Source organism: Bos javanicus, chromosome 15 (assembly GCF_032452875.1).
Source record: "Bos javanicus breed banteng chromosome 15, ARS-OSU_banteng_1.0, whole genome shotgun sequence".
NCBI lineage: Eukaryota > Metazoa > Chordata > Mammalia > Artiodactyla > Bovidae > Bos > Bos javanicus.
In genome coordinates, this window is record NC_083882.1 from 33,602,117 (window position 1) to 33,626,586 (window position 24,470).

The window sequence follows — 24,470 nt, forward strand, 5'->3', positions numbered from 1 at the left end:
TGTCCAAGGGACTCTCAAGAATCTTCATTAATACCACCGTTCAAAAGCATCAATTCTTTGGTGTTCAGCTTTCTTCACAATCCAACTCTCACATCATACATGACTCCGGGAAAAACCACAGCTTTGACTAGACAGACCTTTTTTTGGCAAAGTAATGTCTCTGCTTTTTAATATGCTGTCTAGGTTGGTCATAACTTTTCTTCCAAGGAGCAAGTATCTTTTAATTTCATGGCTGCAGTCACCATCTGCAGTGATTTGGGAAATACTACAATTAAATTAACTATTCTATTGTTGATGGATATTTCAGTTATTTCCAGTTTGGGTACACATAAGCATACGCAGGTGGGAGGTAAACACCTAAAATGTGAAATTGCTGAATCACAGGGTACACATCCGAGCTAATGTGTAGCCATTTTCCAAAGTATCTACACGAACTCACACTCCCGTCTGAAGTATATGTGGGATCTTTGCCAAATCATCCTCCCCAACCCTGGACGCTGTCAAGTATTAAAATGTTTGCCCACATGGTGAGTGTGGCCGGTATCCACAGTGGCTTTACTTTATCCTCTTCTGATTATTAACCTTTTCCATCCACAACATATAATTATTGGCCACTGGATTTCTTCTGTGAAATTTCTGTCCAAGTCATCTGCCCATTTTTAAATTGGATTCTTTGCTTTCTTAATTTGTAGGAGTTCTTTACATACTCCCTTCCCACTCGGTGGCCTGTCTTTCCTTGATTTTCAACTTTGGAAAAGCCAGTATGGACTGCGAGCGGCTTCATTGGGAGTTTCCGGGATCCTGGGAGCTGTGCACTAGACGCGGTCATCACAACCCGTCCCACCCTCTCCACCTGGACCGACTAGATCTGGCACTGTGTAACGGGGGATGCCGGGATGGATAGCACAGGCCCCGCCCTCTCGCTGAGGCTCCGCCCACAGCCGGGCGGCCAGAGTCGCGCGCGGGGCTGGCTCTGTTGGCCCCGGTCTCCAGGGCAGCACTGGGAGACGCAGGGCGGGACCGGGAGGCGCCAGCACTGAGGATGCGGGGCCTCCAGGGTCGCGGCAGCCAGGAACGCCCGGCAAGGTGACAGGCGGTTGCCTCCCAAACAGGGTGTGCAGTGCGCCCGAGCAGGGATTGGGGGTGGACGGTGGGACCGGGGATGGGGATAGGAGAAAACCTCTCAAGGAAAGTGATCCAGGTGGGGAGAAAAGGGAGCCCACAGGCGGGAGCACTTGGGACCCAGACAGGAAGGACAGACGGTGGCCGAGCAGGGACGGAGCCCAGGGGCCAGTGGTCGGGATCTAGGAAGACTTTGGCGCCCAGACTCCCAGAACAGCCCTAACCTGGGTTGATCAGGCCGGTCCGGGCCATCAGACCCACCGGATAACCCATCACTTCCTGGGCCTTAAAACGCCGCTGGCTGCCGAGTCTTGTCCATCAGAGAATAGGTGGAGGGAGGAAATAAATGCCACGCCCCCTTGGGCAGCTTAGGACTTGTTCCAAAACAGGGTAACTTTTCCTCTGCACTCATCTTGGTGGATGAACCCTTGAAGGAGGGCTACATTTCACCTACAGAAGGAAGTGTGTTCCTCCCAATACTAATGTAATGGGCTGGGCCCAAGGATCTTGACGGGACCCCTTGGGAACGAGGGGTTTCTTGGTGCCTCTAGTCTTGTTTACTTAGGAGATATGTCAGCCGGTCTTTGTCTGAAATTTCAGTGAAAAACTTTGTCCAGTAGGGAGCCACATTCACTGCATTTAGAAGTCCCACTTTCTAATTTATTTCAGCCATCAGCTTTTCCTTTTTTAATCCCATGCTTTTATAAAATCACCTCCACAGATGACCCAACTTGGATGGTATCTGGCTTTGCTCTCTTCATTATCTCCCAAACATCAACAACAAAAATCGTATCTTTTCCTATGAACATTTTTAATTAACTCTAAGAAACCCTAGTCTATGTCATTTAAGAAACTAAGAGAAATTGAAGGGACTGAATTATTTCATGAAGCAACAGTTCCAAATTGAAATACAATGATTATTTCAAGCTTTTTAAGATCCCAAGTACAGTGACTTGAACTCTTAAAGATGTATTATTACAAACTGTTTTGGTTAAAATGTGTTAGTATTTGAGGGATTTGCTGCTTTCTAAAAATATCCTAAAAGCGAAGGTTGATCCATTTATCAAAATTAATATAATATGGTAGAATGAAATATATATATTTTTTAAATAAGGCAATTAATACGAACAGTTTGACAAATAATATGTTAGTCTACCAAGAGGGGGGAACTTTAAGTTAAAAAGAAAACCATAGATATTTAAATATCATATGTATTTCAATATGAATGTTACCTTTGGTCTCTTTTGTTTGTTACGGTGCTTTCCTCCAAGGAGTTACCGATGTTCCATAGAAGCGTTAGCAACAAGGTCAACTAGGACTAAAAAGAAGGTTGTGTTATTTAATTAAAGAAAGGATTTGCCAAAAGAACAGGAGTAGACCATTAAAAGAAATTTTACAGTAATCTCTGATCAGAAAGGTTGTTTCTGTTATCTGACCTACAGGGGGAAAAAAATGGCATAAAGGCAGTGAGATAGAAGACAGAGCAAACAGAAATGCCAGCTAGAGATGAAAGGAAGCACAATCCAAAAACATCATTTCCTTTCAGTCGTATCTGAACTCAAAGCACCCTTTCCGTAAACCATCTCATGGGTCTTTATGACAGCCCTCTGAGACAGGGAGGGCTCACTTGGAATCATACTCTTAAGCGAGTTAGAAGGGACCCCAGCTGTATTCAGGCCAATCTTCCACCCAGCCAACATTCCTCAGGACAGCATCCCTTTCAGGTCCACGTGGATACCCAGCCTCTGCTATGAATCACTGAATGGCAGAATTCACAAGGCCATCAAATCTTTTGTTGAACAGTTTTGATCATTATCATGGGGTTTTTATTAATACTGAGCTGAAGTTGATCTCCATGTTACATCCACCTAAATTACGTATTCCTACCTGGTAGCAACCTGGACATCAAAAAGTCTTTCAAATGAAAAGTCAGCCAGTATAGGTCTAGTAACAAACTAGCTTCCATCATCTTTTCAGTTCCAACTGTGGAAACCATACTGTCTCCCCCTCCTTTATTTTCCAAAAGGCAGACCCTGAACCTGTTTTACTGTCTGTAAATACTACTGAACACGGCATATATATATATATATATATATATATATATATATATATATATATATATGTCAGTGCCCTGGGTATTGGAAATAAGGCATTGAAGTACTATCCGTAATTACCCATTTGGCTTTGTCCAATCTTATCTGTAACAGGCTCTTGGAAGCTAGAGAAAGGATTCCAGTCATTTGATTTCCTCAAAAAAGCTGCATTTGATTATTCAGACTGTTTATGAGCTCTGCAGCAAGAAGTGTTCCTATAGATGGAAAAACACAATAGTTTTTCTGATAGACCTTTCTCATACTTACAAAAGGGTGCATACAAAAGCCTGCAGATAATATAATGAGGTTCTCTTACTTATTTAATTTTTTGATTAATATTGGAATTAGAGATTTTAATTGTCACAGAATAACATAAATATAATTTTTTTAGGCAAATGCTTTTGTGAACCACAACTTTAAATATCCAGCCAGCTGCTGCCATCCACAAGAGAGAATCCCTGTTCATTTTTGTATTTTTCTCAAGATGAGTCATAGTAAATTCATTCCCAAGGTGTCTATTCAATCTCCTGTTCATCACACCAACTTAAAGGTCCAGTCCACAGAGCCATCTTTTAAGAAAGAAGACTTACATTTGATTTCAAAAGACTCTTTGGAATCTGACTCAGAAAGCCCCACTCAAAAGATCAAGTCCCAGTCTGACCTTGAAGACCAAATTCAGGACAACGACATGGAGCCTGACAGCCTAGAGGAGGAGAACTTGAGTGAGACGGAAGAGGAAGCAAGCAGAAAAGCAGCTCAGAGGGCCAAGAAGGAAAACCTCCACACCCAAGATGCTGCTGCAATTAACAGGTAAGAAATTGGCTTGTGTAAGAAACAGTGGGTTCTGAGATGCATAATTATTGGTACTGTCCCAAGTGAAAGTAAGGACAGGCTCTTGTTTTGGGATTTTTTTTTTATAGTGGATACAATTGATTTACAATGTTGTATTACTTTCAGGTATGCAAAGTGATTCAGTTATAGGTATACATATATCTAATTCTTTTTTCATTCTTGTCCCATTCTTTTCTTTTTTCAGTATTACCGAATATTGAGTAGAACTCCCTATACTATACAGTAGGTCCCTGTTTATTATCTGTTTTATTTATAGTAGTGTGTACATGTTAATTGCAAACTCTTCGTTTATCCCTCCCCCTGAACAACCTTTCCCCTTTGGCAACCAGAAGTTCATTTTCTAAGTCTATGAGTCTGTTTCTGAACAGGCTCTTGTAACGAGCTCCTTTGTAATGTGTGTGAGACAGATCTCCAAGAAGTTAAGGACAGCTTAGAGCCAAGATTTTTGATGAGAATAGTTATTAACGATAAGGACATTTGTATTTCTTATGCTCCTTACTTCCTGTCCATATTCCAAGGTGCTACGACCTCACCTTGGAGAAATCCCAGAAAGCCTAATCTAGAAAAGTGCCATGATCGTGGACTCAGATGTTCTTGAGTGGGTCGAGGCAATGGTGTTTAGTGTATAATTTGAAATAAGTCCCTTTTAGTCTTCTGCAGCTCATGTTTTCTCTCCTGTGAAATGAGCCAGCCTGCTTCTCTCACAAGACTGCCATCACGTCAGTGAAGTACATTGTTGGGGGGAACTTGAGACCTCTACCTGATCCAGGAGAGGTCTACCTTCCTGGGCTTATATAATCCCAGAGATTTAATTTCTTTAATCATTAGTATTTAGGGTGTATTCACTTTATGCTAGAAGCTACCAAAACATCTAAGAAGATATAAATGAGTGCAATATTATTCAGTTTTAATGAAAATATAAGTGACACACTACAGTATTGAAGTTCAAACCCATTGATTGGAAAGGGATCTTGAGATGGTGGTGAGTTACAAAGCATCTGAAGCAGACCAAGTGGTTTCAGATTCTGCCACCGACTAGTTGTGTGACCTTGGCCAAGCCCATTTAAACTCTCTGTGCCTCAGCTCCTCATCAGTAAAAATGGGATAATAATAGTAGTTATCTCACAGTTTATTGTAAGGCTAAAATCAGTGTGTGTGCGCGTTTCATATATATATATATATATATATATATATATATATATATAGTGCTTCAAACAGTGACTCTTAATAAGTTATGTATGTGTTAGATTTAAAAAAAAAAAAAAAACACTCTTCTACCATGTTCCCCGCCCCCCCCCCCCATAAAACCAAAGCTGAAGGGTTGAGGAGGAGCAATGATATAAAGTCAGAAGTAGGGCTTAATTTTGTTAGCCAAGTAATAAGAGTGCATGGGATTGTAGAAAATAATGCCTTACCTTACTCTCTTAAGTTTAAGGAAATAATTTTTATAAATGTGCAGTATAAACTGCTTTTATTTTTTTGAGTTGGAATATAGCTGCTTTACCATGTTGTATTAGTTTCTGCTGTACAACAAAGTGAATCAGCTATGTATACATATATCCCCTCCCTCCTGGACCCTCTTTGTGTTAGATGTTTTTTAACTTAGAGCTAAAGTAAATTGAGGAAAGTTTATTGGAAGGCTTAGAACTTGGGCAGGCAGGGTTTTGGAAACTAGGCAAGATTTTGGGAAAAAAGAACAGAATTAACATGAGTGTGTGTGGCCCATTGAGCCCCATTTGATGACAGAGGATGTTTTTTGAATGTAGGGAAATTAGAGGAGGAGCCTGCTTACAAGGGCCTTTGTGGTTACCACCAGCCCATGCCACAGATATGACATTGAACACAGAACTCAAATGATGTTTCCCAAGAGTACACTCCCGGCACAGGCTTTCATGGGAGCCAGAATGAGAGCCCAGCCCTACGTCTTTCCCCCCTTTCTTCTTTCCTTCTTTCTCTTTCACTGAAGATACCAAGTTGAATCAAGCTCGTCTGCTTCTTAGGGGCTGTTGGAGTAGAGTAAGTCCCCTATATACGAACCTTCGAGTCATGAACTTTCAAAGATATGAACATATTATAAACTCTAACAGTACAGTGCTATAAAGGCAATTTTGTTAGTTGGGTACTGAGGGTAGCTTTGTTAGACTTACAAATATATTGGACTTAACTGATCTTAACTGACTTAACCATCTTGGAATGGAACTCATTCGTATATAGGAGACTTACTGACAAGTGATAAATGCTATAACTGAGGTGCAGCCACAGAGTTAGGGGGTAAAAGAGGCTTCAGTTCAGTTCAGTTGCTCAGTCATGTCCGACTCTTTGCGACCCCATGAATCGCAGCACACCAGGCCTCCCTGTCCATCACCAACTCCCAGAGTTCACTCAGACTCACGTCCATTGAGTCAGTGATTCCATCCAGCCATCTCATCCTCTGTCGTCCCCTTCTCCTGCCCCCAATCCCTCCCAGCATCAGAGTCTTTTCCAATGAGTCAACTCTTCGCATGAGGTGGCCAAAGTACTGGAGTTTCAGCTTTAGCATCTTTCCTTCCAAAGAAATCCCAGGGCTGATCTCCTTCAGAATGGACTGGTTGGATCTCCTTGCGGTCCAAGGGACTCTCAAGAGTCTTCTCCAACACCAGAGTTCAAGAGGCTTAGGAAGGCTTTAACCAGCTCTCCGCTCCTGACTGAACGGGGTTGGATATACCCAGGGGAAAAAACACAGGTTCTTGGGGAGGACAATAAGATGAAGCAGTATTCAAGGAAGATTATTCTGCAAGCTGGTGCATTATGAATTAGACGGTAAAAACACAGTAAAGAGACCACCAGATGGTAGTAATTATAATGACAACAGTAATAGTAACATCATCTCTTTTGAAAGGCCATTGTAACTTCACTCAATTCTTCATTGCAATCTCACAAGAAAGTGCTGCTATTCCCATTTTACAGGTCAGGAAGATGAAGCTGACAGAGATGAAGTCACCTAACATCAGAGTGCTTTGTTACTGATGTTGAGGGTTTCTTTCTTTCTTTTTTTTTTTTTTAATACTTTATTTATTTACTTTGGCCATGCTGTGCAGCCTGCAGGATCTTAGTTCCCCAACCGGGGATTGAACCTGGGCCACAGCAGTGAAAGCGCCAAGTCCTAACCACTGGAACACCAGGGAATTCCCTGAGGTTTTTAATTAAGAAAAAATTCTAACCCATAGAAAAGTACAGAGAAAAATACCATCTCACCCTTACTGCCATATTTCAGATATATTTTTTAAAACAAAATGTTGAAGATAGTTTCCTTGTTCCTCTTCTCACACCCGTCTTCCTCCTCAGAGATAACCAACGCATACTTTTCTTCCGACCTTGCCGCGCAGCCCGTAGGATCTCAGTTTCCTGATCAGGGACAAGACCCTCATGGTGGAAGCGTGGAGTCTTAACCACTGGACCACCAGGGAAGTTCCAACCAATACATACTCTTATATGAGTATATTTCCTTCATAGCAATTTTTAATTCATTTCCTTCACAGCTAATGACTGGAGACATACGTATATAAAGAATTGCTAGGACTTGGTGACAATTTAGAACTGGGGCTGGAAAGAACAAGAGAAGGCAAAGATTACTTTAAGGTTCTGACAACAAAAGCATTGTCAGAATACTTGTCCTGAGCCCAATCCCTGTGCCAGACACTTGACATATATCATCTTATTTAATCCTTTTGGCAGCCCCAACAGGTGGACACTATCATGATCCCATCTTAGAGACTGCAAATAAGGCTTACAGAAGCTGGTTACTTATTTCACCAGGGGCGTGGTAGAGCAGCAAACTCCTGCAGTCTGACTCTATGCTTTCAACCATGTTTCTATTGTAGCACTAATCTAAGAGAGTCATAGTTTCCTAGGAAATAAATGGTAGTTTTATTTATAGAAACAGGGCATCAGAAAGGATAGGTATTCTTGTCTGTACTTTTACGAGGAAGAAACCAAGGCAAGGATCCATTATGTGACCTCATTTCCCCAATGTTGAGTTTTTCCTCTTAGAACAGTTTTCAGAGACCTGACTTTAACCTTGCTTTTTACCCAAGGACCAATGTAAATACTATTCAATGTATTTTTTAAATTTATTTCTTTATTGAAGGATAATTGCTTTACCAGAATTTTGTTGTTTTCTGTCAAACCTCAACATGAATCAGCCACAGGTATACATACATCCCCTCCCTTTTGAACCTCCCTCCCAACTCCCTCCCCCTCCCACCCCTCTAGGTGGATAGAGCCCATTTGAGTTTCCTGAGTCGTACAGCAAATTCCCGTTGGCTATCTATTTTACATATGGTAATGTTACTCTTTCCATACATCTCACCCTCTCCTCCCCTCTCCCCATGTCCATAAGTCTATTCTCTAAGTCTGTTCTCCATTGCTGCCCTATAAATAAATTCCTTGGTACCATTTTTCTAGATTATGTATATGTGCATTAGAATACAATATTTATCTTTCTGACTCACTTCACTCTGTATAATAAGTTCTAGGTTCATCCACCTTATCAGAACTGACTCAAATGCATTCCTTTTTATGGCCGAGTAATATTCCATTGTGTATATGTACCACAACTTCTTTATCCACTTATCTGTCGATGGACATCTAGGTTGCTTCCAGGTTGCTTCCATGTTCTAGCTACAGTAAATGGTTCTGCAATGAACAATGGGATACATGTGTCTGTTTCAATTTTGGTTTCCTCGGGGTATATGCCTAGAAGTGGGATTGCTGGGTCATATGGTGGTTTTATTCCTAGTTTTTTAAGGAATCTCCATACCGTCTTCCACAGTGGCTGTATCAATTTAAATTCCCTCCAACAGTGCAAGAGCATTCCCTTTTCTCCAAACTCTCTCCACCATTTATTGTTTGTAGACTTTTTGATGATGGCCATTCAGACTGGTGTGAGGTGGTATCTCATTGTAGTTTTGATTTGCATTTCTCTAATAATGAGCGATATTGAGCATCTTTTCATGTGTTTGTTAGCCATCTGTATGTCTTCTTTGGAGAAATGTCTGTTTAGGTCTTTTCCCCCACTTTTTGATCAGGTTGTTTTTCTGGCATTGAGTTGTATGAGCTGCTTGTATATTTTGGAAATTAATCCTTTGTCAGTTGTTTCATTTGCTATTATTTTCTCCCATTCTGAGGGTTGTCTTTTCACCTTGCTTATAGTTTCCTTTGCTGTGCAAAAGCTTTTAAATTTAATCAGGTCCCACTTGTTTACTTTTGTTTTTATTTCCATTACTCTAGGAGGTGGCTCATAGAGGATCTTGCTTAGATTTATGTCATCAAATGTTCTGCTTATGTTTTCTTCCAAGAGTTTTATAGTTTATGGTCTTACATTTAGATCTGTAATCCATTTTGAGTTCATCTTTGGGTATGGTGTTAGGAAGTGTTCTAATTTCATTCTTTTACATATAGCTGTCTAGTTTTCCCAGAACCATTTATTGAAGAGGCTATCTGTGCCCCATTGTATATTCTTGCCTCCTTTGTCAAAAATAAGGTACCCATAGGTGCAAGGGTTTATTTCTGGGCTTTCTGTCTTCTTCCATTGGTCTATATTTCTGTTTTTGCACCAGAACCATACTGTCTTGATGACTGTAGCTTTGTAGTATAATCTGAAGTCAGGAAGGTTGATTCCTCCAGCTCAATGCTTCTTTCTCAAGACTGCTTTGGCTATTTGGGGTCTTTTGTGTTTCCATAAATTGTGAAATATTTTGTTCTAGTTCTGTGAAAAATGTCATTGGTAATTTGATAAGGATTGCACTGAATCTGTAGATTGGATTTGGTAGTATACTCGTTTTCACAATATTGATTCTTCCTACCCAGGAACATGGAATATCTCTCCATCTGTTTATGTCATCTTTGATTTTTTTCATCAGTGTCTTATAATTTTCTGTATACAGTCCTTTTGTCTCCTTAGGTAAGTCTATTCCTAGATATTTTATTCTTTCTGTTGCAATGGTGAATAGGATTGATTCCTTAATTTCTCTGATTTTTCATTGTTAGTAAATAGAAATGCAAGTGATTTCTGTGTATTGATTTTGTATCCTGCAACTTTGCTAAATTCACTGATTAGCTCTAGTAATTTTCTGATAACTATCTTTAGGGTTTTCTATGTACAGTATCATGTCACCTGCAAACAGTGAGAGCTTTACTTCTTTTCCGATCTGGATTCCTTTTACTTTTCTTCTCTGACTGCTGTAGCTAGGACTTCCAGAACTATGTTGAAAAACATCAGTGAAAGTGGACACCCTTGTCTTGTTCCTGATCTTAGGGGGAATGTGTTCAATTTTCACCATTGAGAATAATGTTTGCTGAAGGTTTATCATATATGGCCTTTGCTATTTTGAGGTAGTTCCTTCTATGCCCATTTTTTGAAGAGTTTTAATCATAAATGGGTGCTGAATTTTGTCAAAGGCTTTTTCTGCATCTATTGAGACGATCATATGGTTTTTCTTTCAATTTGTTAATATGGTTGATTTGCATATATTGAAGAATCCTTACATTCCTGGAATAAATCCAACTTATTCATGGTGTATGAGCTTTTTGATGTGTTGCTGAATTCTGTTTGCTAAAATTTTTGTTGAGGAGTTTTGCATCTATGTTCATCAGTGATATTGGCCTGTTCAGTTCAGTTGCTCAGTCGTGTCCGACTCTTTGCAACCCCGTGAATCGCAGCACGCCAGGCCTCCCTGTCCATCACCAACTCCTGGAGTTCACTGAGACTCACGTCCATTGAGTCAGTGATGCCATACAGCCATTTCATCCTCTGACGTCCCCTTCTCCTCCTGCCCCCAATCCCTCCCAGCATCAGAGTCTTTTCCAATGAGTCAACTCTTCGCATGAGGTGGCCAAAGTACTGGAGTTTCAGCTTCAGCATCATTCCCTCCAAAGAAATCCCAGGGCTGATCTCCTTCAGAATGGACTGGCTGGATCTCCTTGCAGTCCAAGGGACTCTCAAGAGTCTTCTCCAACACCACAGTTCAAAAGCATCAATTCTTCGGCACTCAGCCTTCTTCACAGTCCAACTCTCACATCCAGACATGACCACAGGAAAAACCATAGCCTTGACTAGACGGACCTTTGCTGGCAAAGTAATGTCTCTGCTTTTGAATACGCTATCTAGGTTGGTCATAACTTTCCTTCCAAGGAGTAAGTGTCTTTTAATTTCATGGCTGCAGTCACCATCTGCAGTGATTTTGGAGCCCAAAAAAATAAAGTCTGACACTGTTTCCACTGTTTCCCCATCTATTTCCCATGAAGTGATGGGACCAGATGCCACGATCTTCATTTTCTGAATGTTGAGCTTTAAGCCAACTTTTTCACTCTCCTCTTTCACTTTCATCAAGAGGCTTTTGAGTTCCTCTTCACTTTCTGCCATAAGGGTGGTGTCATCTGCATATCTGAGGTTATTGATATTTCTCCTGGCAATCTTGATTCCAGCTTGTGCTTCTTCCAGCCCAGCGTTTCTCATGATGTACTCTGCATAGAAGTTAAATAAGCAGGGTGACAATATACAGCCTTGATGTACTCCTTTTTCTATTTGGAACCAGTCTGTTGTTCCATGTCCAGTTCTAACTGTTGCTTCCTGACCTGCATACAGATTTTTCTTTTTTTATGTTGTCTTTGTCTGTTTTTGTTATCAGGGTGATGGTGGCCTCGTAGAATGAGTTTGGAAGTATTCCTTCCTCTGCAATTTTTTGAAAGAGTTCTAGAAGGATAGGCATTAGCTCTTCTCTAAATGTTTGATAGAATTCTCCTGTGAAGCCATCTGGTCCTGGGCTTTTGTTTTTTGGAAGATTTTTGATCACAGCTTCAATTTCAGCCCTTATAACTAGGTTGTTCATAATTTCTATTTCTTCCTGGTTCAGTCTTGGAAGATTGAACTTTTCTAAGAATCCGTTCATTTCTTCCAGGTTATCCATTTTATTGCCATAGAGTCATTCATAATAGTCTCTTATAATCCTGTGTATTTCTTCACTGTCTATTGTAACCTCTCCTTTTTCATTTCTAATCTTGTTGATTTGATTCTTTTCTCTTTTTTTCTTGATGACTCTGGTTAAATAAAGGCTTGTCAATTTTGTTTATCTTCTCAAAGAACCAGCTTTTAGTTTTATCAATCTTTACTATTGTTTCTTTCATTTCTTTTTCATCTATTTCTGCTCAGATCTTTATGATTTCTTTCCTTCTACTAATTTTGGGGTTTTTTTGTCCTTCTTTTTTCAGTTGTTTTGGGTGTAAAGTTAGGTTGTCTATTCAATGTTTTTCCTGTTTCTTGAGGTAGGATTGTATTGCTATAAACTTCCCTCTTAGAACTGCTTTTGCTGCATCCCGTTGGTTTTGAGTTGTCGTGTTTTCATTGTCATTTGTTCCTAGAAATTTTCTGATTTCCCTTTTGATTTCTTCAGTAACCTGTTGGTTATTTGGGAACATGTTGTTTAATCTCCATGTCTTTGTGTTTCTTACAGTTTTTTTCTTGTAATTGATATATAGTCTCATACCATTGTGGTTGGAGAAGATCCTTGATATGATTTCAATTTTCTTAAATTTACTGAGGTCTGATTTGTGACCCAAGATGTGGTCTATCATGGAGAATGTTCCATGTACACTTGAGAAGAAGATGTATTCTTCTGCATTTGGATGGAATGTCCTGAAGATATCCTTCTCATCTAATATATCATTTAAGACTTGTGTTTCCTTATTAATTTTCTGTTTGATGATCTGTCCATTGGTGTGAGTGGGGTGTTAAAGTCTCCTACTGTTATTGTGTTACTGTCAATTTCTCCTTTTATGTCTGTTAGTGTTTATCTTATGTATTGAGGTGCTCTTATGTTGAGTGCATAGATATTTACAATTGTTATGTCTTCCTCTTGGATTGATCCCTTGATCATTATTTAGTGTCCTTCCTTATCTCTTGTAATATTCTTTAAGGTCTATTTTGTCGGATATGAGAATTGCTACTCCAGCTTTCTTTTCCTCACCATTTTCATGGAATATATTTTTCCAACCTCTCACTTTCAGCCTATATGTGTCTTTAGGTCTGAAGTGGGTTTCTTGTAGACAGCATATATATGGGTCTTATTTTTGTATCCATTCAGCCAGTATGTGTCTTTGGGTTGAAGCATTTAACCCATTTACATTTAAAGTAATTATTGATATATATGTTCCTATTGCCATTTTCTTAATTGTTTGGGGTTGATTTTGTAGATCTTTTTTCTTCTCTTTTATTTCTTAACTATATAAGTCCTTTTAACATTGTTGTAAAGCTGGTTTGGTGGTACTAAATTCTCTTAACTTTTGCTTGTCTGAAAACCTTTTTATTTCTCCATCAATTTTGAATGAGATCCTTGCTGGGTACAGTAACCTTGATTGTAGATTTTTCCCTTTCAGTACTTTAAGTATATCCTGCCATTCCCTTATGGCCTGAAGAGCTGAAAGACCAGCTGTTAAGCGTATGGGGTTTCCCTTGTATGGGGTTTTCCCTTGCTGCTTTTAATATTCTTTCTTTGTGTTTAGTCTTTATTAGTTTAATTAGTATGTGTCTTGGTGTTTCTTCTTGGGTTTATCCTGTATGGGACTCTTTGTGCCTCTTAGACTTGATTGACTATTTCCTTTTCCATGTTGGGGAAATTTTCAACTATAATCTCTTCAAAAACTTTCTCATACTCTTTTTTTCCTGGGACCCCTATAATTTGAATGCTAGTGCATTTGATATTGTCCCAGAGGTCTCTGAGACTGTCCTCAGTGCTTTTCATTCTTTTTACTTTATTCTGCTCTTCAGAAGTTATTTCTACCATTTTATCTTCCAGCTCACTGATTCATTCTTCTGCTTCAGATATTCTGCTAGTGATTCCTTCCAGAGTATTTTTGACTTCAGTAATTGTGTTGTTTGTCTCTGTATGTTTATTCTTTAATTCTTCTAGGTCCTTGTTAATTGATTCTTGCATTTTCTCCATTTTGTTTTCAAGGTTTTTGACCATCTTTACTATCATTATTCTGAATTGTTTTTCAGGTAGTTTGCCTATTCCCTCTTCATTTATTTGGACTTCTGTATTTCCAGTTTGTTTCTTCATTTGTGTAGTATTTCTCTACCTTTTCGTTATTTTTTTTTTAACTTATTGTGTTTGAGGTCTCCTTTTCCCAGGGTTCAAGGTTGAATTCTTTCTTCCTTTTGATTTCTGCCCTCCTAAGGTTGCTCCAGTGGTTTGTGCAAGCTTCATATAGGGTGAGATTTGTGCTGTTTTTGTTTGTTTGTTTGTTTTTCCTCTGATGGGCAAGGCTGAGTGAGGTGGTAATCCTGTCTGCTGACTGAGTAGGTATTTTTGTTTTGTTTGTTGCTTAGATGAGGCGCCCTGCACAGGGTGCTACTGGTGGTTGGGTGATGCCGGGTCTTGTATTCAAGCGGTTTCCTTTGTGTGAGTTCTCATAGCATAGGAACCTGGAATGTCAGGTCCATGAATCAAGGCAAATTGGAAGTGGTCAAACAAGAGATGGCAAGAGTGAACATCGACATTCTAGGAATCAGCAACCTAAAATGGACTGGAATGGGTGAATTTAACTCAGATGACCATTATATCTACGACTGCGGGCAGGAATCCCTTAGGAGAAATGGAGCAGCCATCATGGTCAACAAAAGAGTCCGAAATGAAGTACTTGGATGCAATCTCAAAAACAAAAGAATGATCTCTGTTTGTTTCCAAGGCAAACCATTCAATATCACAGTAATCCAAGTCTATGCCCCAACCAGTAAGGCTGAAGAAGCTGAAGTTGAACGGTTCTATGAAGATATACAAGACCTTTTAGAACTAACACCCAAAAAAGATGTCCTTTTCATTATAGGGGACTAGAATGCAAAAATAGGAAGTCAAGAAATACCTGAAGTAACAGGAAAATTTGGCCTTGGAATATGGAATGAAGCAGGGCAAAGACTAATAGAGTTTTGCCAAGAGAACGCACTGGTCATAGCAAACACCCTCTTCCAACAACACAAGAGAAGACTCTACACATGGACACCACCAGATGGTCAACACTGAAATCAGATTGATTATATTCTTTGCAGCCAAAGATGGAGAAGCTCTACACAGTCAACAAAAACAAGACCGGGTGCTGACTGTGGCTCAGATCATGAACTCCTTATTGCCAAATTCAGACTGAAATTGAAGAAAGTAGGGAAAACCACTAGACCATTCGGGTATGACCTAAATCAAATCCCTTATGATTATACAGTGGAAGTGAGAAATAGATTTAAGGGACTAGATCTGATAGATAAGAGTGCCTGATGAACTATGGACGGAGGTTTGTACATTGTACAGGAGATAGGGATCAAGACCATCCCCATGGAAAAGAAATGCAAAAAAGCAAAATGGCTGTCTGAGGAGGCATTACAAATAACTGTGAAAAGAAGAGAAGCAAAAAGCAAAGGAGAAAAGGAAAGATATAACCATCTGAATGCAGGGTTCCAAAGAATAGCAAGGAGAGATAAGAAAGCCTTCCTCAGCGATCAATGCAAAGAAACAGAGGAAAACAATAGAATGGGAAAGACTAGAGACCTCTTCAAGAAAATTAGAGATACCAAGGGAACACTTCATGCAAAGATGGGCTCTGTAAAGGACAGAAATGGTATGGACCTAACAGAAGCAGAAGATATTAAGAAGAGGTGGCAAGAATACACAGAAGAACAGTACAAAAAGATCTTCATGACCAAGATAATCACGATGGTGTGATCACTCACCTAGAGCCAGACATCCTGGAATGTGAAGTCAAGTGGGCCTTAGAAAGCATCACTACGAACAAAGCTAGTGGAGGTGATGGAATTCCAGGTGAGCTATTTCAAATCCTGAAAGATGATGCTGTGAAGTGCTGCACTCAATATGCCAGCGAATTTGGAAAACTCAGCAGTGGCCACAGGACTAGAAAAGGTCAGTTTTCATTCCAATCCCAAAGAAAGGCAATGCCAAAGAATGCTCAAACTACTGCACAATTGCACTCATCTCACACGCTAGTAAAGTAACGCTCAAAATTCTTCAAGCCAGGTTCAGCAATACATGAACCGTGAACTTCCAGATGTTCAAGCTGGTTTTAGAAAAGGCAGAGGAACCAGAGATCAAATTGCCAACATCCGCTGAATCATGGAAAAAGCAAGAGAGTCCAGAAAAACACCTATTTCTGCTTTATTGTCTATGCCAAAGCCTTTGACTGTGTGGATCACAATAAACTGGAAAATTCTGAAAGAGATGGGAATACCAGACCACCTGACCTGTCTCTTGAGAAACCTGTATGCAGGTCAGGAAGCAACAGTTAGAACTGGACATGGAACAACAGACTGGTTCCAAATAGGAAAAGTAGTACGTCAAGGCTGTATACTGTCACCCTGCTTATTTAACTTATATGCAGAGTACATCATGAGAAATGCTGGGCTGGAAGAAACACAAGCTGGAATCAAGATTGCCGGGAGAAATATCAATAACCTCAGATATGCAGATGACACCACCCTTATGGCAGAAAGTGAAGAGGAACTCAAAAGCCTCTTGATGAAAGTGAAAGAGGAGAGTGAAAAAGTTGGCTTAAAGCTCAACATTCAGAAAATGAAGATCGTGGCATCTGGTCCCATCACTTCATGGGAAATAGATGGGGAAACAGTGGAAACAGTGTCAGACTTTATTTTTTTGGGCTCCAAAATCACTGCAGATGGTGACTGCAGCCTTGAAATTAAAGGGCGCTTACTCCTTGGAAGGAAAGTTATGACCAACCTAGATAGCATATTGAAAAGGAGAGATATTACTTTGCCAGCAAAGGTCCGTCTAGTCAAGGCTATGGTTTTTCCAGTGGTCATGTCTGGATGTGAGAGTTGGACTGTGAAGAAAGCTGAGCACCGAAGAATTGATGCTTTTGAACTGTGGTGTTGGAGAAGACTCTTGAGAGTCCCTTGGACTGCAAGGAGATCCAGCCAGTCCATTCTGAAGGAGATCAGCCCTGGGATTTCTTTGGAGGGAATGATGCTAAAGCTGAAACTCCAGTACTTTGGCCACCTCATGCGAAGAGTTGACTCATTGGAAAAGACTCTGATGCTGGGAGGGATTGGGGGCAGGAGGAGATGGGGACGTCAGAAGATGAAATGGTTGGATGGCATCACCGACTCAATGGACGTGAGTCTGGGTGAACTCCAGGAGTTGGTGATGGAGAGGGAGGCCTGGCGTGCTGCGATTCACGGTGTCCCAAAAAGTCGGACACGACTGAGTGACTGAACTGACTGAGGGTTAGTTCTCTGGTAGTCTAGAGTCTTGGAGTCAGTATTCCCACTGTAAAGGCTCAGAGCTTGATCTCCTGTGTCACAAAGTAATTTAGTGGAAGAGATGAAATGGGCACTCAGCTCTCAATTTTCAATCCAGTGATCGATTTCACTACACAGGATCCCCTTAGAAGAGCCATTGGTTCTCTATTTTTTTCAGAGCACTGGAGGAAGAGACAGTCACCACTAAAGAGTAAGAAGAAAAGTAACAATTTCACAAATCCATAGTAGCCGGAAGAATGTGACACTTTTATATGCCAAGGGAGCCCCAAAAATATCAATGTATTTTTAAATAAAGAATAATATAAAGTCAAAAGCATGGTTAGGGCCTTGGTCTTCTGATTCACAGATCCTAAAATGATGGTATTTTCCTTAGACTGATTTGTCTTGGAAACATTAATGAAAGACTATAATCCCCAGGATTAGAGTGGGTTATGGCCCCGGTAGTTGTTTGGCTGTGCAATGCTTCATACATTGACTGGAGAACCAGTTCTCCACTACAAGGGAAAACACAACCAAAGCATTTAGTCAAGTAGTACCTCAAGAATATCATCCAGGGACTTCCCTGATAGTCCAGTGGCTAAGATTTTGCACTCCAATGCAGGGGGCCCAGGTTCAACCCCTGATCAGGGAACTAGAGCCAACATGCCGCAACTGAGAGATCCTGCAACTAAGGCCCCAGCATAGCCAAATAAAAATGTTTTTAAAAGCCTTAAAAAAATGTCATCCAGTTGAGCATTTCCTTACTGGCCCCTTTCTCTGTTCATCTTGGAAACTTTTCCTAGGTGTATCGTTGCTTGGATCTGAGTAGTTTATGAGTCGAGAAACAGACAAATTGATCACAGGCTCTCAATATGAAATTCAAGAGTGCTTTCATTTCTGGCAGGTAGATGGCATTCTGGGAACTGTAGTTCAAAATAATTAGTCAAAGCCTTGCCTTAAAACCAAGAAAAATCTCTTTCTTCTTGCTTTTATGGGCAACCATTTTAAAAGCTGCCTGCCAAGTCACTTGAGCTCTACTCTTGTGTTTTGATGTTACTAGAATCTCCTCAAAGCAATTACTCCCTTGTACCTCAGCAAAGCCAAGCCTCAGCTCAATGTATATGGATTAGAAAAACCTTTTACTTAATAGAAATTGGAGCAGCATTGACTGTAGTGAATGAATCAAGAGTAGAAAGAGGATCTTCACGTGATAATCCTTAAACCCCACTCCAGAACTAGCCTTATGACACTCAGGGAAAAGGAGATCAATGTAATTCCTAGAGCATTAGAAATAACCTCTTCAGCCCTGTGGCCCTCTGAAACCTCATATGATAAAAAAAAAAAAATCAGAAAGCAGCAATACAGTAACTGGTATATGTGTTTGATAAGGTTTTATTTACAAAAATACCTCAATATAATTAGCTACTATTTGGAGGACCATTTGCTTGATATATACTATCTCATTTATCACAACAAGAGGCTCTTAGACAAATTTTGCAAATGGGGAACCAAGGCTCTGACAGTTTTGTTAGGTGTATGTAGCTACTAAGTGGCTGAGCCAGAAATTGAGCTAAATGAACTGTCTTCCAACTCCAAAGTCTGTGTCTCCACTTGTATGTATCTGGATAGGTGATTAAGGACTGATCTAGTCAAGAACTCAGTTTTGCTCTCTATCAGAAATTAAAGCTGTAACAGCTTCAATATGGACTGAACTGAGGCCAGATTAAATATGCATGTAAAGTGATAAATTTTAGTTAAGTAATACAAATCTATAACGGATCCTGTGTCCTCAGAACACAATAAATATTAATGGTATTTTACTTTTGGGCAGGAGGATCATTTGTTGTTGTTCAGTCACTCAGTCATGTCCAACTGTTTGTGACCCCATGGACTGCAGCACACCAGGCTTCCCTGTCCTTCACCACCTCCCAGAGCTTGCTCAGATTCACATCCATTGAGGGTCCATATGAACAGAATCACAGTAGCCTATATTCCCCAGCAACTCTCCTGGAAAACAGAATGTTTTCCTTCAGTGAAGGTTCTCTCATCACCTGGGAAGCAGAGCCCTCACCAAATATTCCCCATTCTGTCTAAAAGACCACCTTGTGCCAGAAAGTACTTGGTGGAAGACAGGTGCGGGAAAGTATTCTTAGTTAACTTGAATATTTAGAATTGACTGAAAGTAAGAAAAGGACTCAGGAATAATCATCTGCATTTTTGTGGTAGTATATAATTTTTCCTCTCAAAAGCTTTCACATATATATATATGAAATATGTAGTATTTATATATAAATATGTAGTGTGTGTGTGTGTGTATACAGTTGATCCTTGAACAAAATGAATGTGAACTGAATGGGTTCACTTGCATGAGGATTTTTTGTTAATAAATAGTACTACAGTAGTACAAAGCCCACAGCTGGTTGAATTACTGGATGTGGTATTGTGGATACAGAGGGTGGGTCCTGCCACTTGAGCATCCACAGAATTTGGTATTCTCAGCATGTCCTCATATATACCAGGGATGACTGTATGTTGTCTCCAATTAACAATACAAGAATCAAGTGAAGTACTGAATGGTGATTTTTAAGACTTAAATATTAGTATGGGATAAGCAAAACCAAAAATACATAGAGAGACTTAGTAAAAACCCAAACTCAGAATTTTAACTTCCCCCTCCAATTTCACACATAAGATATATTTGAGCTGATGAGAGATTACTTCCTCTCATAAGTGTCATAGAGATTTATTTTTCCCCCTCTGATTGGGAGCATAAAGAAACTTGAGGCTAGGTATAATATTCTAGTTTTATCAAGAACATTCTGAGAGCTTCCAGGCATCAACTTTCATTCCTGTTGGTTTCTAGCAACATTCATCCATGTTAATTTATGTTGTCTTGATGAGATTTTCCATTTAAGGTCATTGGTTGGCCAGCCTCTTCAAATGCATTCTATTCTATACCCAAGGGCTTCCCAGGTGGCTCAGTGGTAAAGAATCTGCCTGCCAGTGCAGGAGATGCAAGAGACACAGGTTTGATCCCTGAGTGGGGAAGATCCTCCTGGAGAAGGAATTGGCAACCCACTCCAGTATTCTTGCCTGGGAAATCCCATCCACAGAGGAGCCAGGCAGGCTACAGTCCATAGTGTTGCAAAGAGTCAGACATGACTGAGCATGCATGCACATATACCCAATCCTATGGGGTTCACACAGTATTTGGCGATAGCTACTAGCATGTTGGTTATTTATTTCTGATCACATGGGTATCATCATATCAAAGAAGTGACCTGGTGTCATAGGTATTGGTCACTGCTGTCTTATGTTCACTTGCTCACAAACTATGCAGCTGTCAAACCCTGATGCGCTCCTCAGAGCAGGCATTGTGCCATCATGACAGACGAGCAGTCAGAGGAGGAAGTGAAGTGTGTGTGTGGGCATGAATTGTGTCTATTAGAGGCACAGTCCCCGCCAGAAATGCTAATGCTACCGTGACTCCTGGGGTTTTATTGCCCTCGGAGAGGACCATGAGTTCCTTTCCAGCTTATTTCCAAATGGGGATGCATTACTGTGTTAAAATAAGTAAATAAACAGTGAGTTCGAAACCTCACAATGTGTTATTGAATTTATATCACCTACAGTCCTGCCAGTCTATCAAGAGGAAGACTGTAACCAAGTAACTGAGCAGATAAGTTTAATTGACAACCTTCACTGTATTCATCTGTTTCTACTCCCTGACAAATTTGGTAATGTGGAAATCTTTGGTTACTAATTTTTTAATGTATTGAATTTAAAAATTTTCCCCAACCCCTATATACATTGGTGAGTTTCCCATGATAGGCCCAATTCAGTTTTTAAAATGGTGGATTCTTAGAGCTGTTTGGTCTTTTAAAGATCAGCCTATCCCTTACTGTATTAATAAAAGGTGGAACCTGAGGCCTAGAGTGGATAAGAAACTTACCCAAGTTCACATAACTGCTCAGTGGCAAAATCTGGATTAGGGCTCAGGTGTCAAGACCTCTCCAGTGCTCTTCCCATGACATCACAGCTACCTTGCAATTCCAATGCCATTGGTATCTGGCAGTTAAAATACAAGAGAGGACCTCCCTGGTGGTCCAGTGGTTAATATCTTGCTTTCCAATGCAAGGGATGCGGGTTCCATCTCTGGTCAGGGAGCTAAGATCCTACATACCTCTTGGCAAAAAAAAAAAAAAAAAAATATATATATATATATATATATATATATGAAACAGAAACAATATTGTAACAAATTCAATCTAGACTTTTAAAATGGTATGTGTGTGCTCAATTGTATGACTCTCTGCAATCCCATGGACTGTAGCCCACCAGGCTCCTCTGTCCATGGAATTTTCCAGGCAAGAATACTGGAGTGGATTTTCTTAAAAATGGTCCACATCAAAAAATATATATATATATTAAAAGAAAAAGTCCAAGAAACTAGCACCTGGAAGTGCTGTCAGTCTGGGTCTCTGCCTTTTAGCCACTGTTTCTGGAGAATGAAAAGAACTCCCGAGCTTTCCACAGAAAATGTCTGGCAGGAGCATTGTACACTCTCACTGAAGGAGGGGAAGGAATTATGTTTCTGAATATGTTCTGTGTCATCAGCATTTCCCTTGTGAGGATGCAGCCTTTGTTTCACATAAGATAATCTTAATGGAAACGAGGTACTGGAATTTCACGTTGCAATTACTAGCATGCCCTCTTAAGATAATTTATTTTAACTCAGAGATTGTCCATGAATCAACACTGGTACTAATAAGAACCTGGTGCAAATACTTGGTTATTTTGCAGCCAAAAGCTGTTGTCAAAAAAGGGAGATTTTGGTTGGAATTATCCAAACTGTATGACTGCAGTCAACAAAATTCACCAGATAACATAACAATCCAAGCCCTTCATTTGTGGATAGTCTTTGGCCTTTGGTTCATTAAACTACTTTTCTCCTATTAAAATGTTTAATTTTTTTTTAGCAGAATAAATTCCTGCATTAGATGAAATTTTCTGGGTTGTAAATAGCCTTCCCAAAGGATTTCAATATACTTGTGGAACCTTTTTGTTTTGTACTTACAAAAGTGATTTTTTTGATCCTTTGGATTTATTTCATTTTATTTACTTAAAAGCTGTTGATAAAAAGATTAAGATGAGCACAGAATTCAGAAATCCTTGGAAGCAATTGTCAGTTTTATTGCTCTTAAAGAAGCATTAAAAACTGTACACTTAAACAGAAATTGAATTTGCTGTTCATATCCATAAAAGATTTAATGGCATATAAATTGGGAATAATTGTTCTGTTTAAAAGGATTAAATTAAACCTAAATCAATAATAACATGTGCAGTTTCAATTTAACTGCCTACTTAAAATAAAGTGGCAAAGAAATAACTGCTAAATGATTAATAGCAATGCTTTTATTCACCTCCTTGACAGGCAAAATGGCCAGTTATTGAATATTTTATTATGAGTGCAAAGGATGTTAATTGTACTAGAAACATGCTCTAATTTTAGTAATTTTTTGATTGAATACTAAACTGAACACGAAGCTGTTTGTCAAATGGAGATTTGATTTTATTTGGACTGAAGTTGTCACAGTCAGTGCTCGAATGTGGTCCATTAGAGACAGCAAATAGGATGGCATATGCCTAGGAGACCACCCTCCCCTTCCTCTCTGCATCCGTCTCTAACCTGGGCATCTGAAGGGCAGACCTGGCATCTGTTGTCTGAATGGCAACAAAGGCATTGTGTACTCATTGTCTAACCTCCCTATCCGCTGGGGAGAAAACAAGGTGTGTGTTTTGTGTGCACATGATTACCGATGAAGGAGCACTTCACACTCATTGTGTTCCCAGTGTGTTGACCTGGACCACACAACACAAAGGAGCATCTCAGCACACAAGCTCAGAACAATGGGGTTCTTTAGTATCATGTTCTGTTTCAAGCATTAGATTTGTTTCCGTGAAGTATTACAGCTTTTCACGCTCCTGAGTTTGCAAAACATAACCTCCCATTTGTCCCTACATATGGTTTCCATCAAAAGGAAGAGAAAGGGGCGTGTTTTAAAATAGTCATTGTAGGTGTACGCGGTACAGTGTAATTAAAGCTCTTAGAAGAGCCACATTTTCTGATTCTAATCTTGTAAATACACCTTACTAGAGTGTCTCTTCAAACTATTGGTCCAAAAATATCTTTCACAGCCAGAGCAACTCAGTGTGTCTGATTTGTTTCAAAACCTTCTGAATTTTCCAGGTTTCACTCAAAACACCTGTCTTTTCCAGGGTGTGTGATGCTACTTCTGTGGGCAGTGTCTGATGGCAATTTGTTGAGGCTAGAAATTATATCTCCTTCTGAAAGTCTAAAATAATTGAAATCTCCTGGTTTCATCTTCCTCATCATCTCTCAGCAGTGCCTAAAATTTCTCATCATGTGGAAACACAGACATTTCTTAATCCCATTTTCCTAAATCACAGTTGAAACAGAGTCTCCATGATGCCTAGTTCTTGGGAAAATATTTTTTTTCTAAGATAGTGTATTCACGCTTTCAGGCCACTAAGGTGCCACTTAGTGCATCATGAGACAATGCTGTGTCCTGGAAATAACTTGGGCCTTAGGGAGAAAAGAAGCCCTTGAGATCCAATCAGCAGGAAGCACAGGACACACCAGTGCCGTGTCATGTGACAGAACACAACACACAGCCACAGACACCGTGACGGAGCTTGTCGGCACACGCTTTCAGAGCAGACCCTTCCTGGGACCCTCCTTACTTTGTGCCAAGAACATAGTTCCAGGGACTGCCCCAGTGGTCCAGTGACTAGAATCGGCCTTGCAATGCAGGGATGCAGGTTTGATCCCTAGTCAAGGAACTAAGACCCCACGTGCTGCAGGGCAACTAAGCCCTCAGGCCACAACTAGAGAAAAGCCCGCGTGCCACAGCGAAGATCCCGTGTGCCACAACTATGACCCAACACAACCAAATAAATATTTTTTAGAAAGCAAACACAGAAAATAAGAAAATTATATTTTAAAAAAGAACATAGTTCTCAGCATATATATGTATACAAATGTGCTTAATACTCTCAATGACTATGAAGTAGGTACCATTATCTTTTTT

The 24,470-nt window shown here is 40.0% G+C and overlaps 1 protein-coding gene across 4 annotated transcripts in view; it reads left to right on the top strand.

Annotated features, from left to right (window-relative positions):
• Positions 1–941: 941 nt before the first annotated feature.
• JHY (junctional cadherin complex regulator) overlaps positions 942–24,470 on the top strand; it is an 81,452-nt gene continuing 57,923 nt past the window's right edge. For 2 of the 4 annotated variants that reach the window (XM_061440631.1, XM_061440633.1), the window contains exons 1-2: positions 946–1,086; positions 3,607–4,025. In XM_061440631.1, coding sequence (XP_061296615.1) covers positions 3,700–4,025 — 326 coding nt within the window. In that variant the 5' untranslated portion in view covers positions 946–1,086; positions 3,607–3,699. Of the gene's footprint in view, positions 1,114–3,606; positions 4,026–24,470 lie in introns of all 4 variants that reach the window. The other 2 variants (XM_061440634.1, XM_061440632.1) reach the window with 2 other exon arrangements.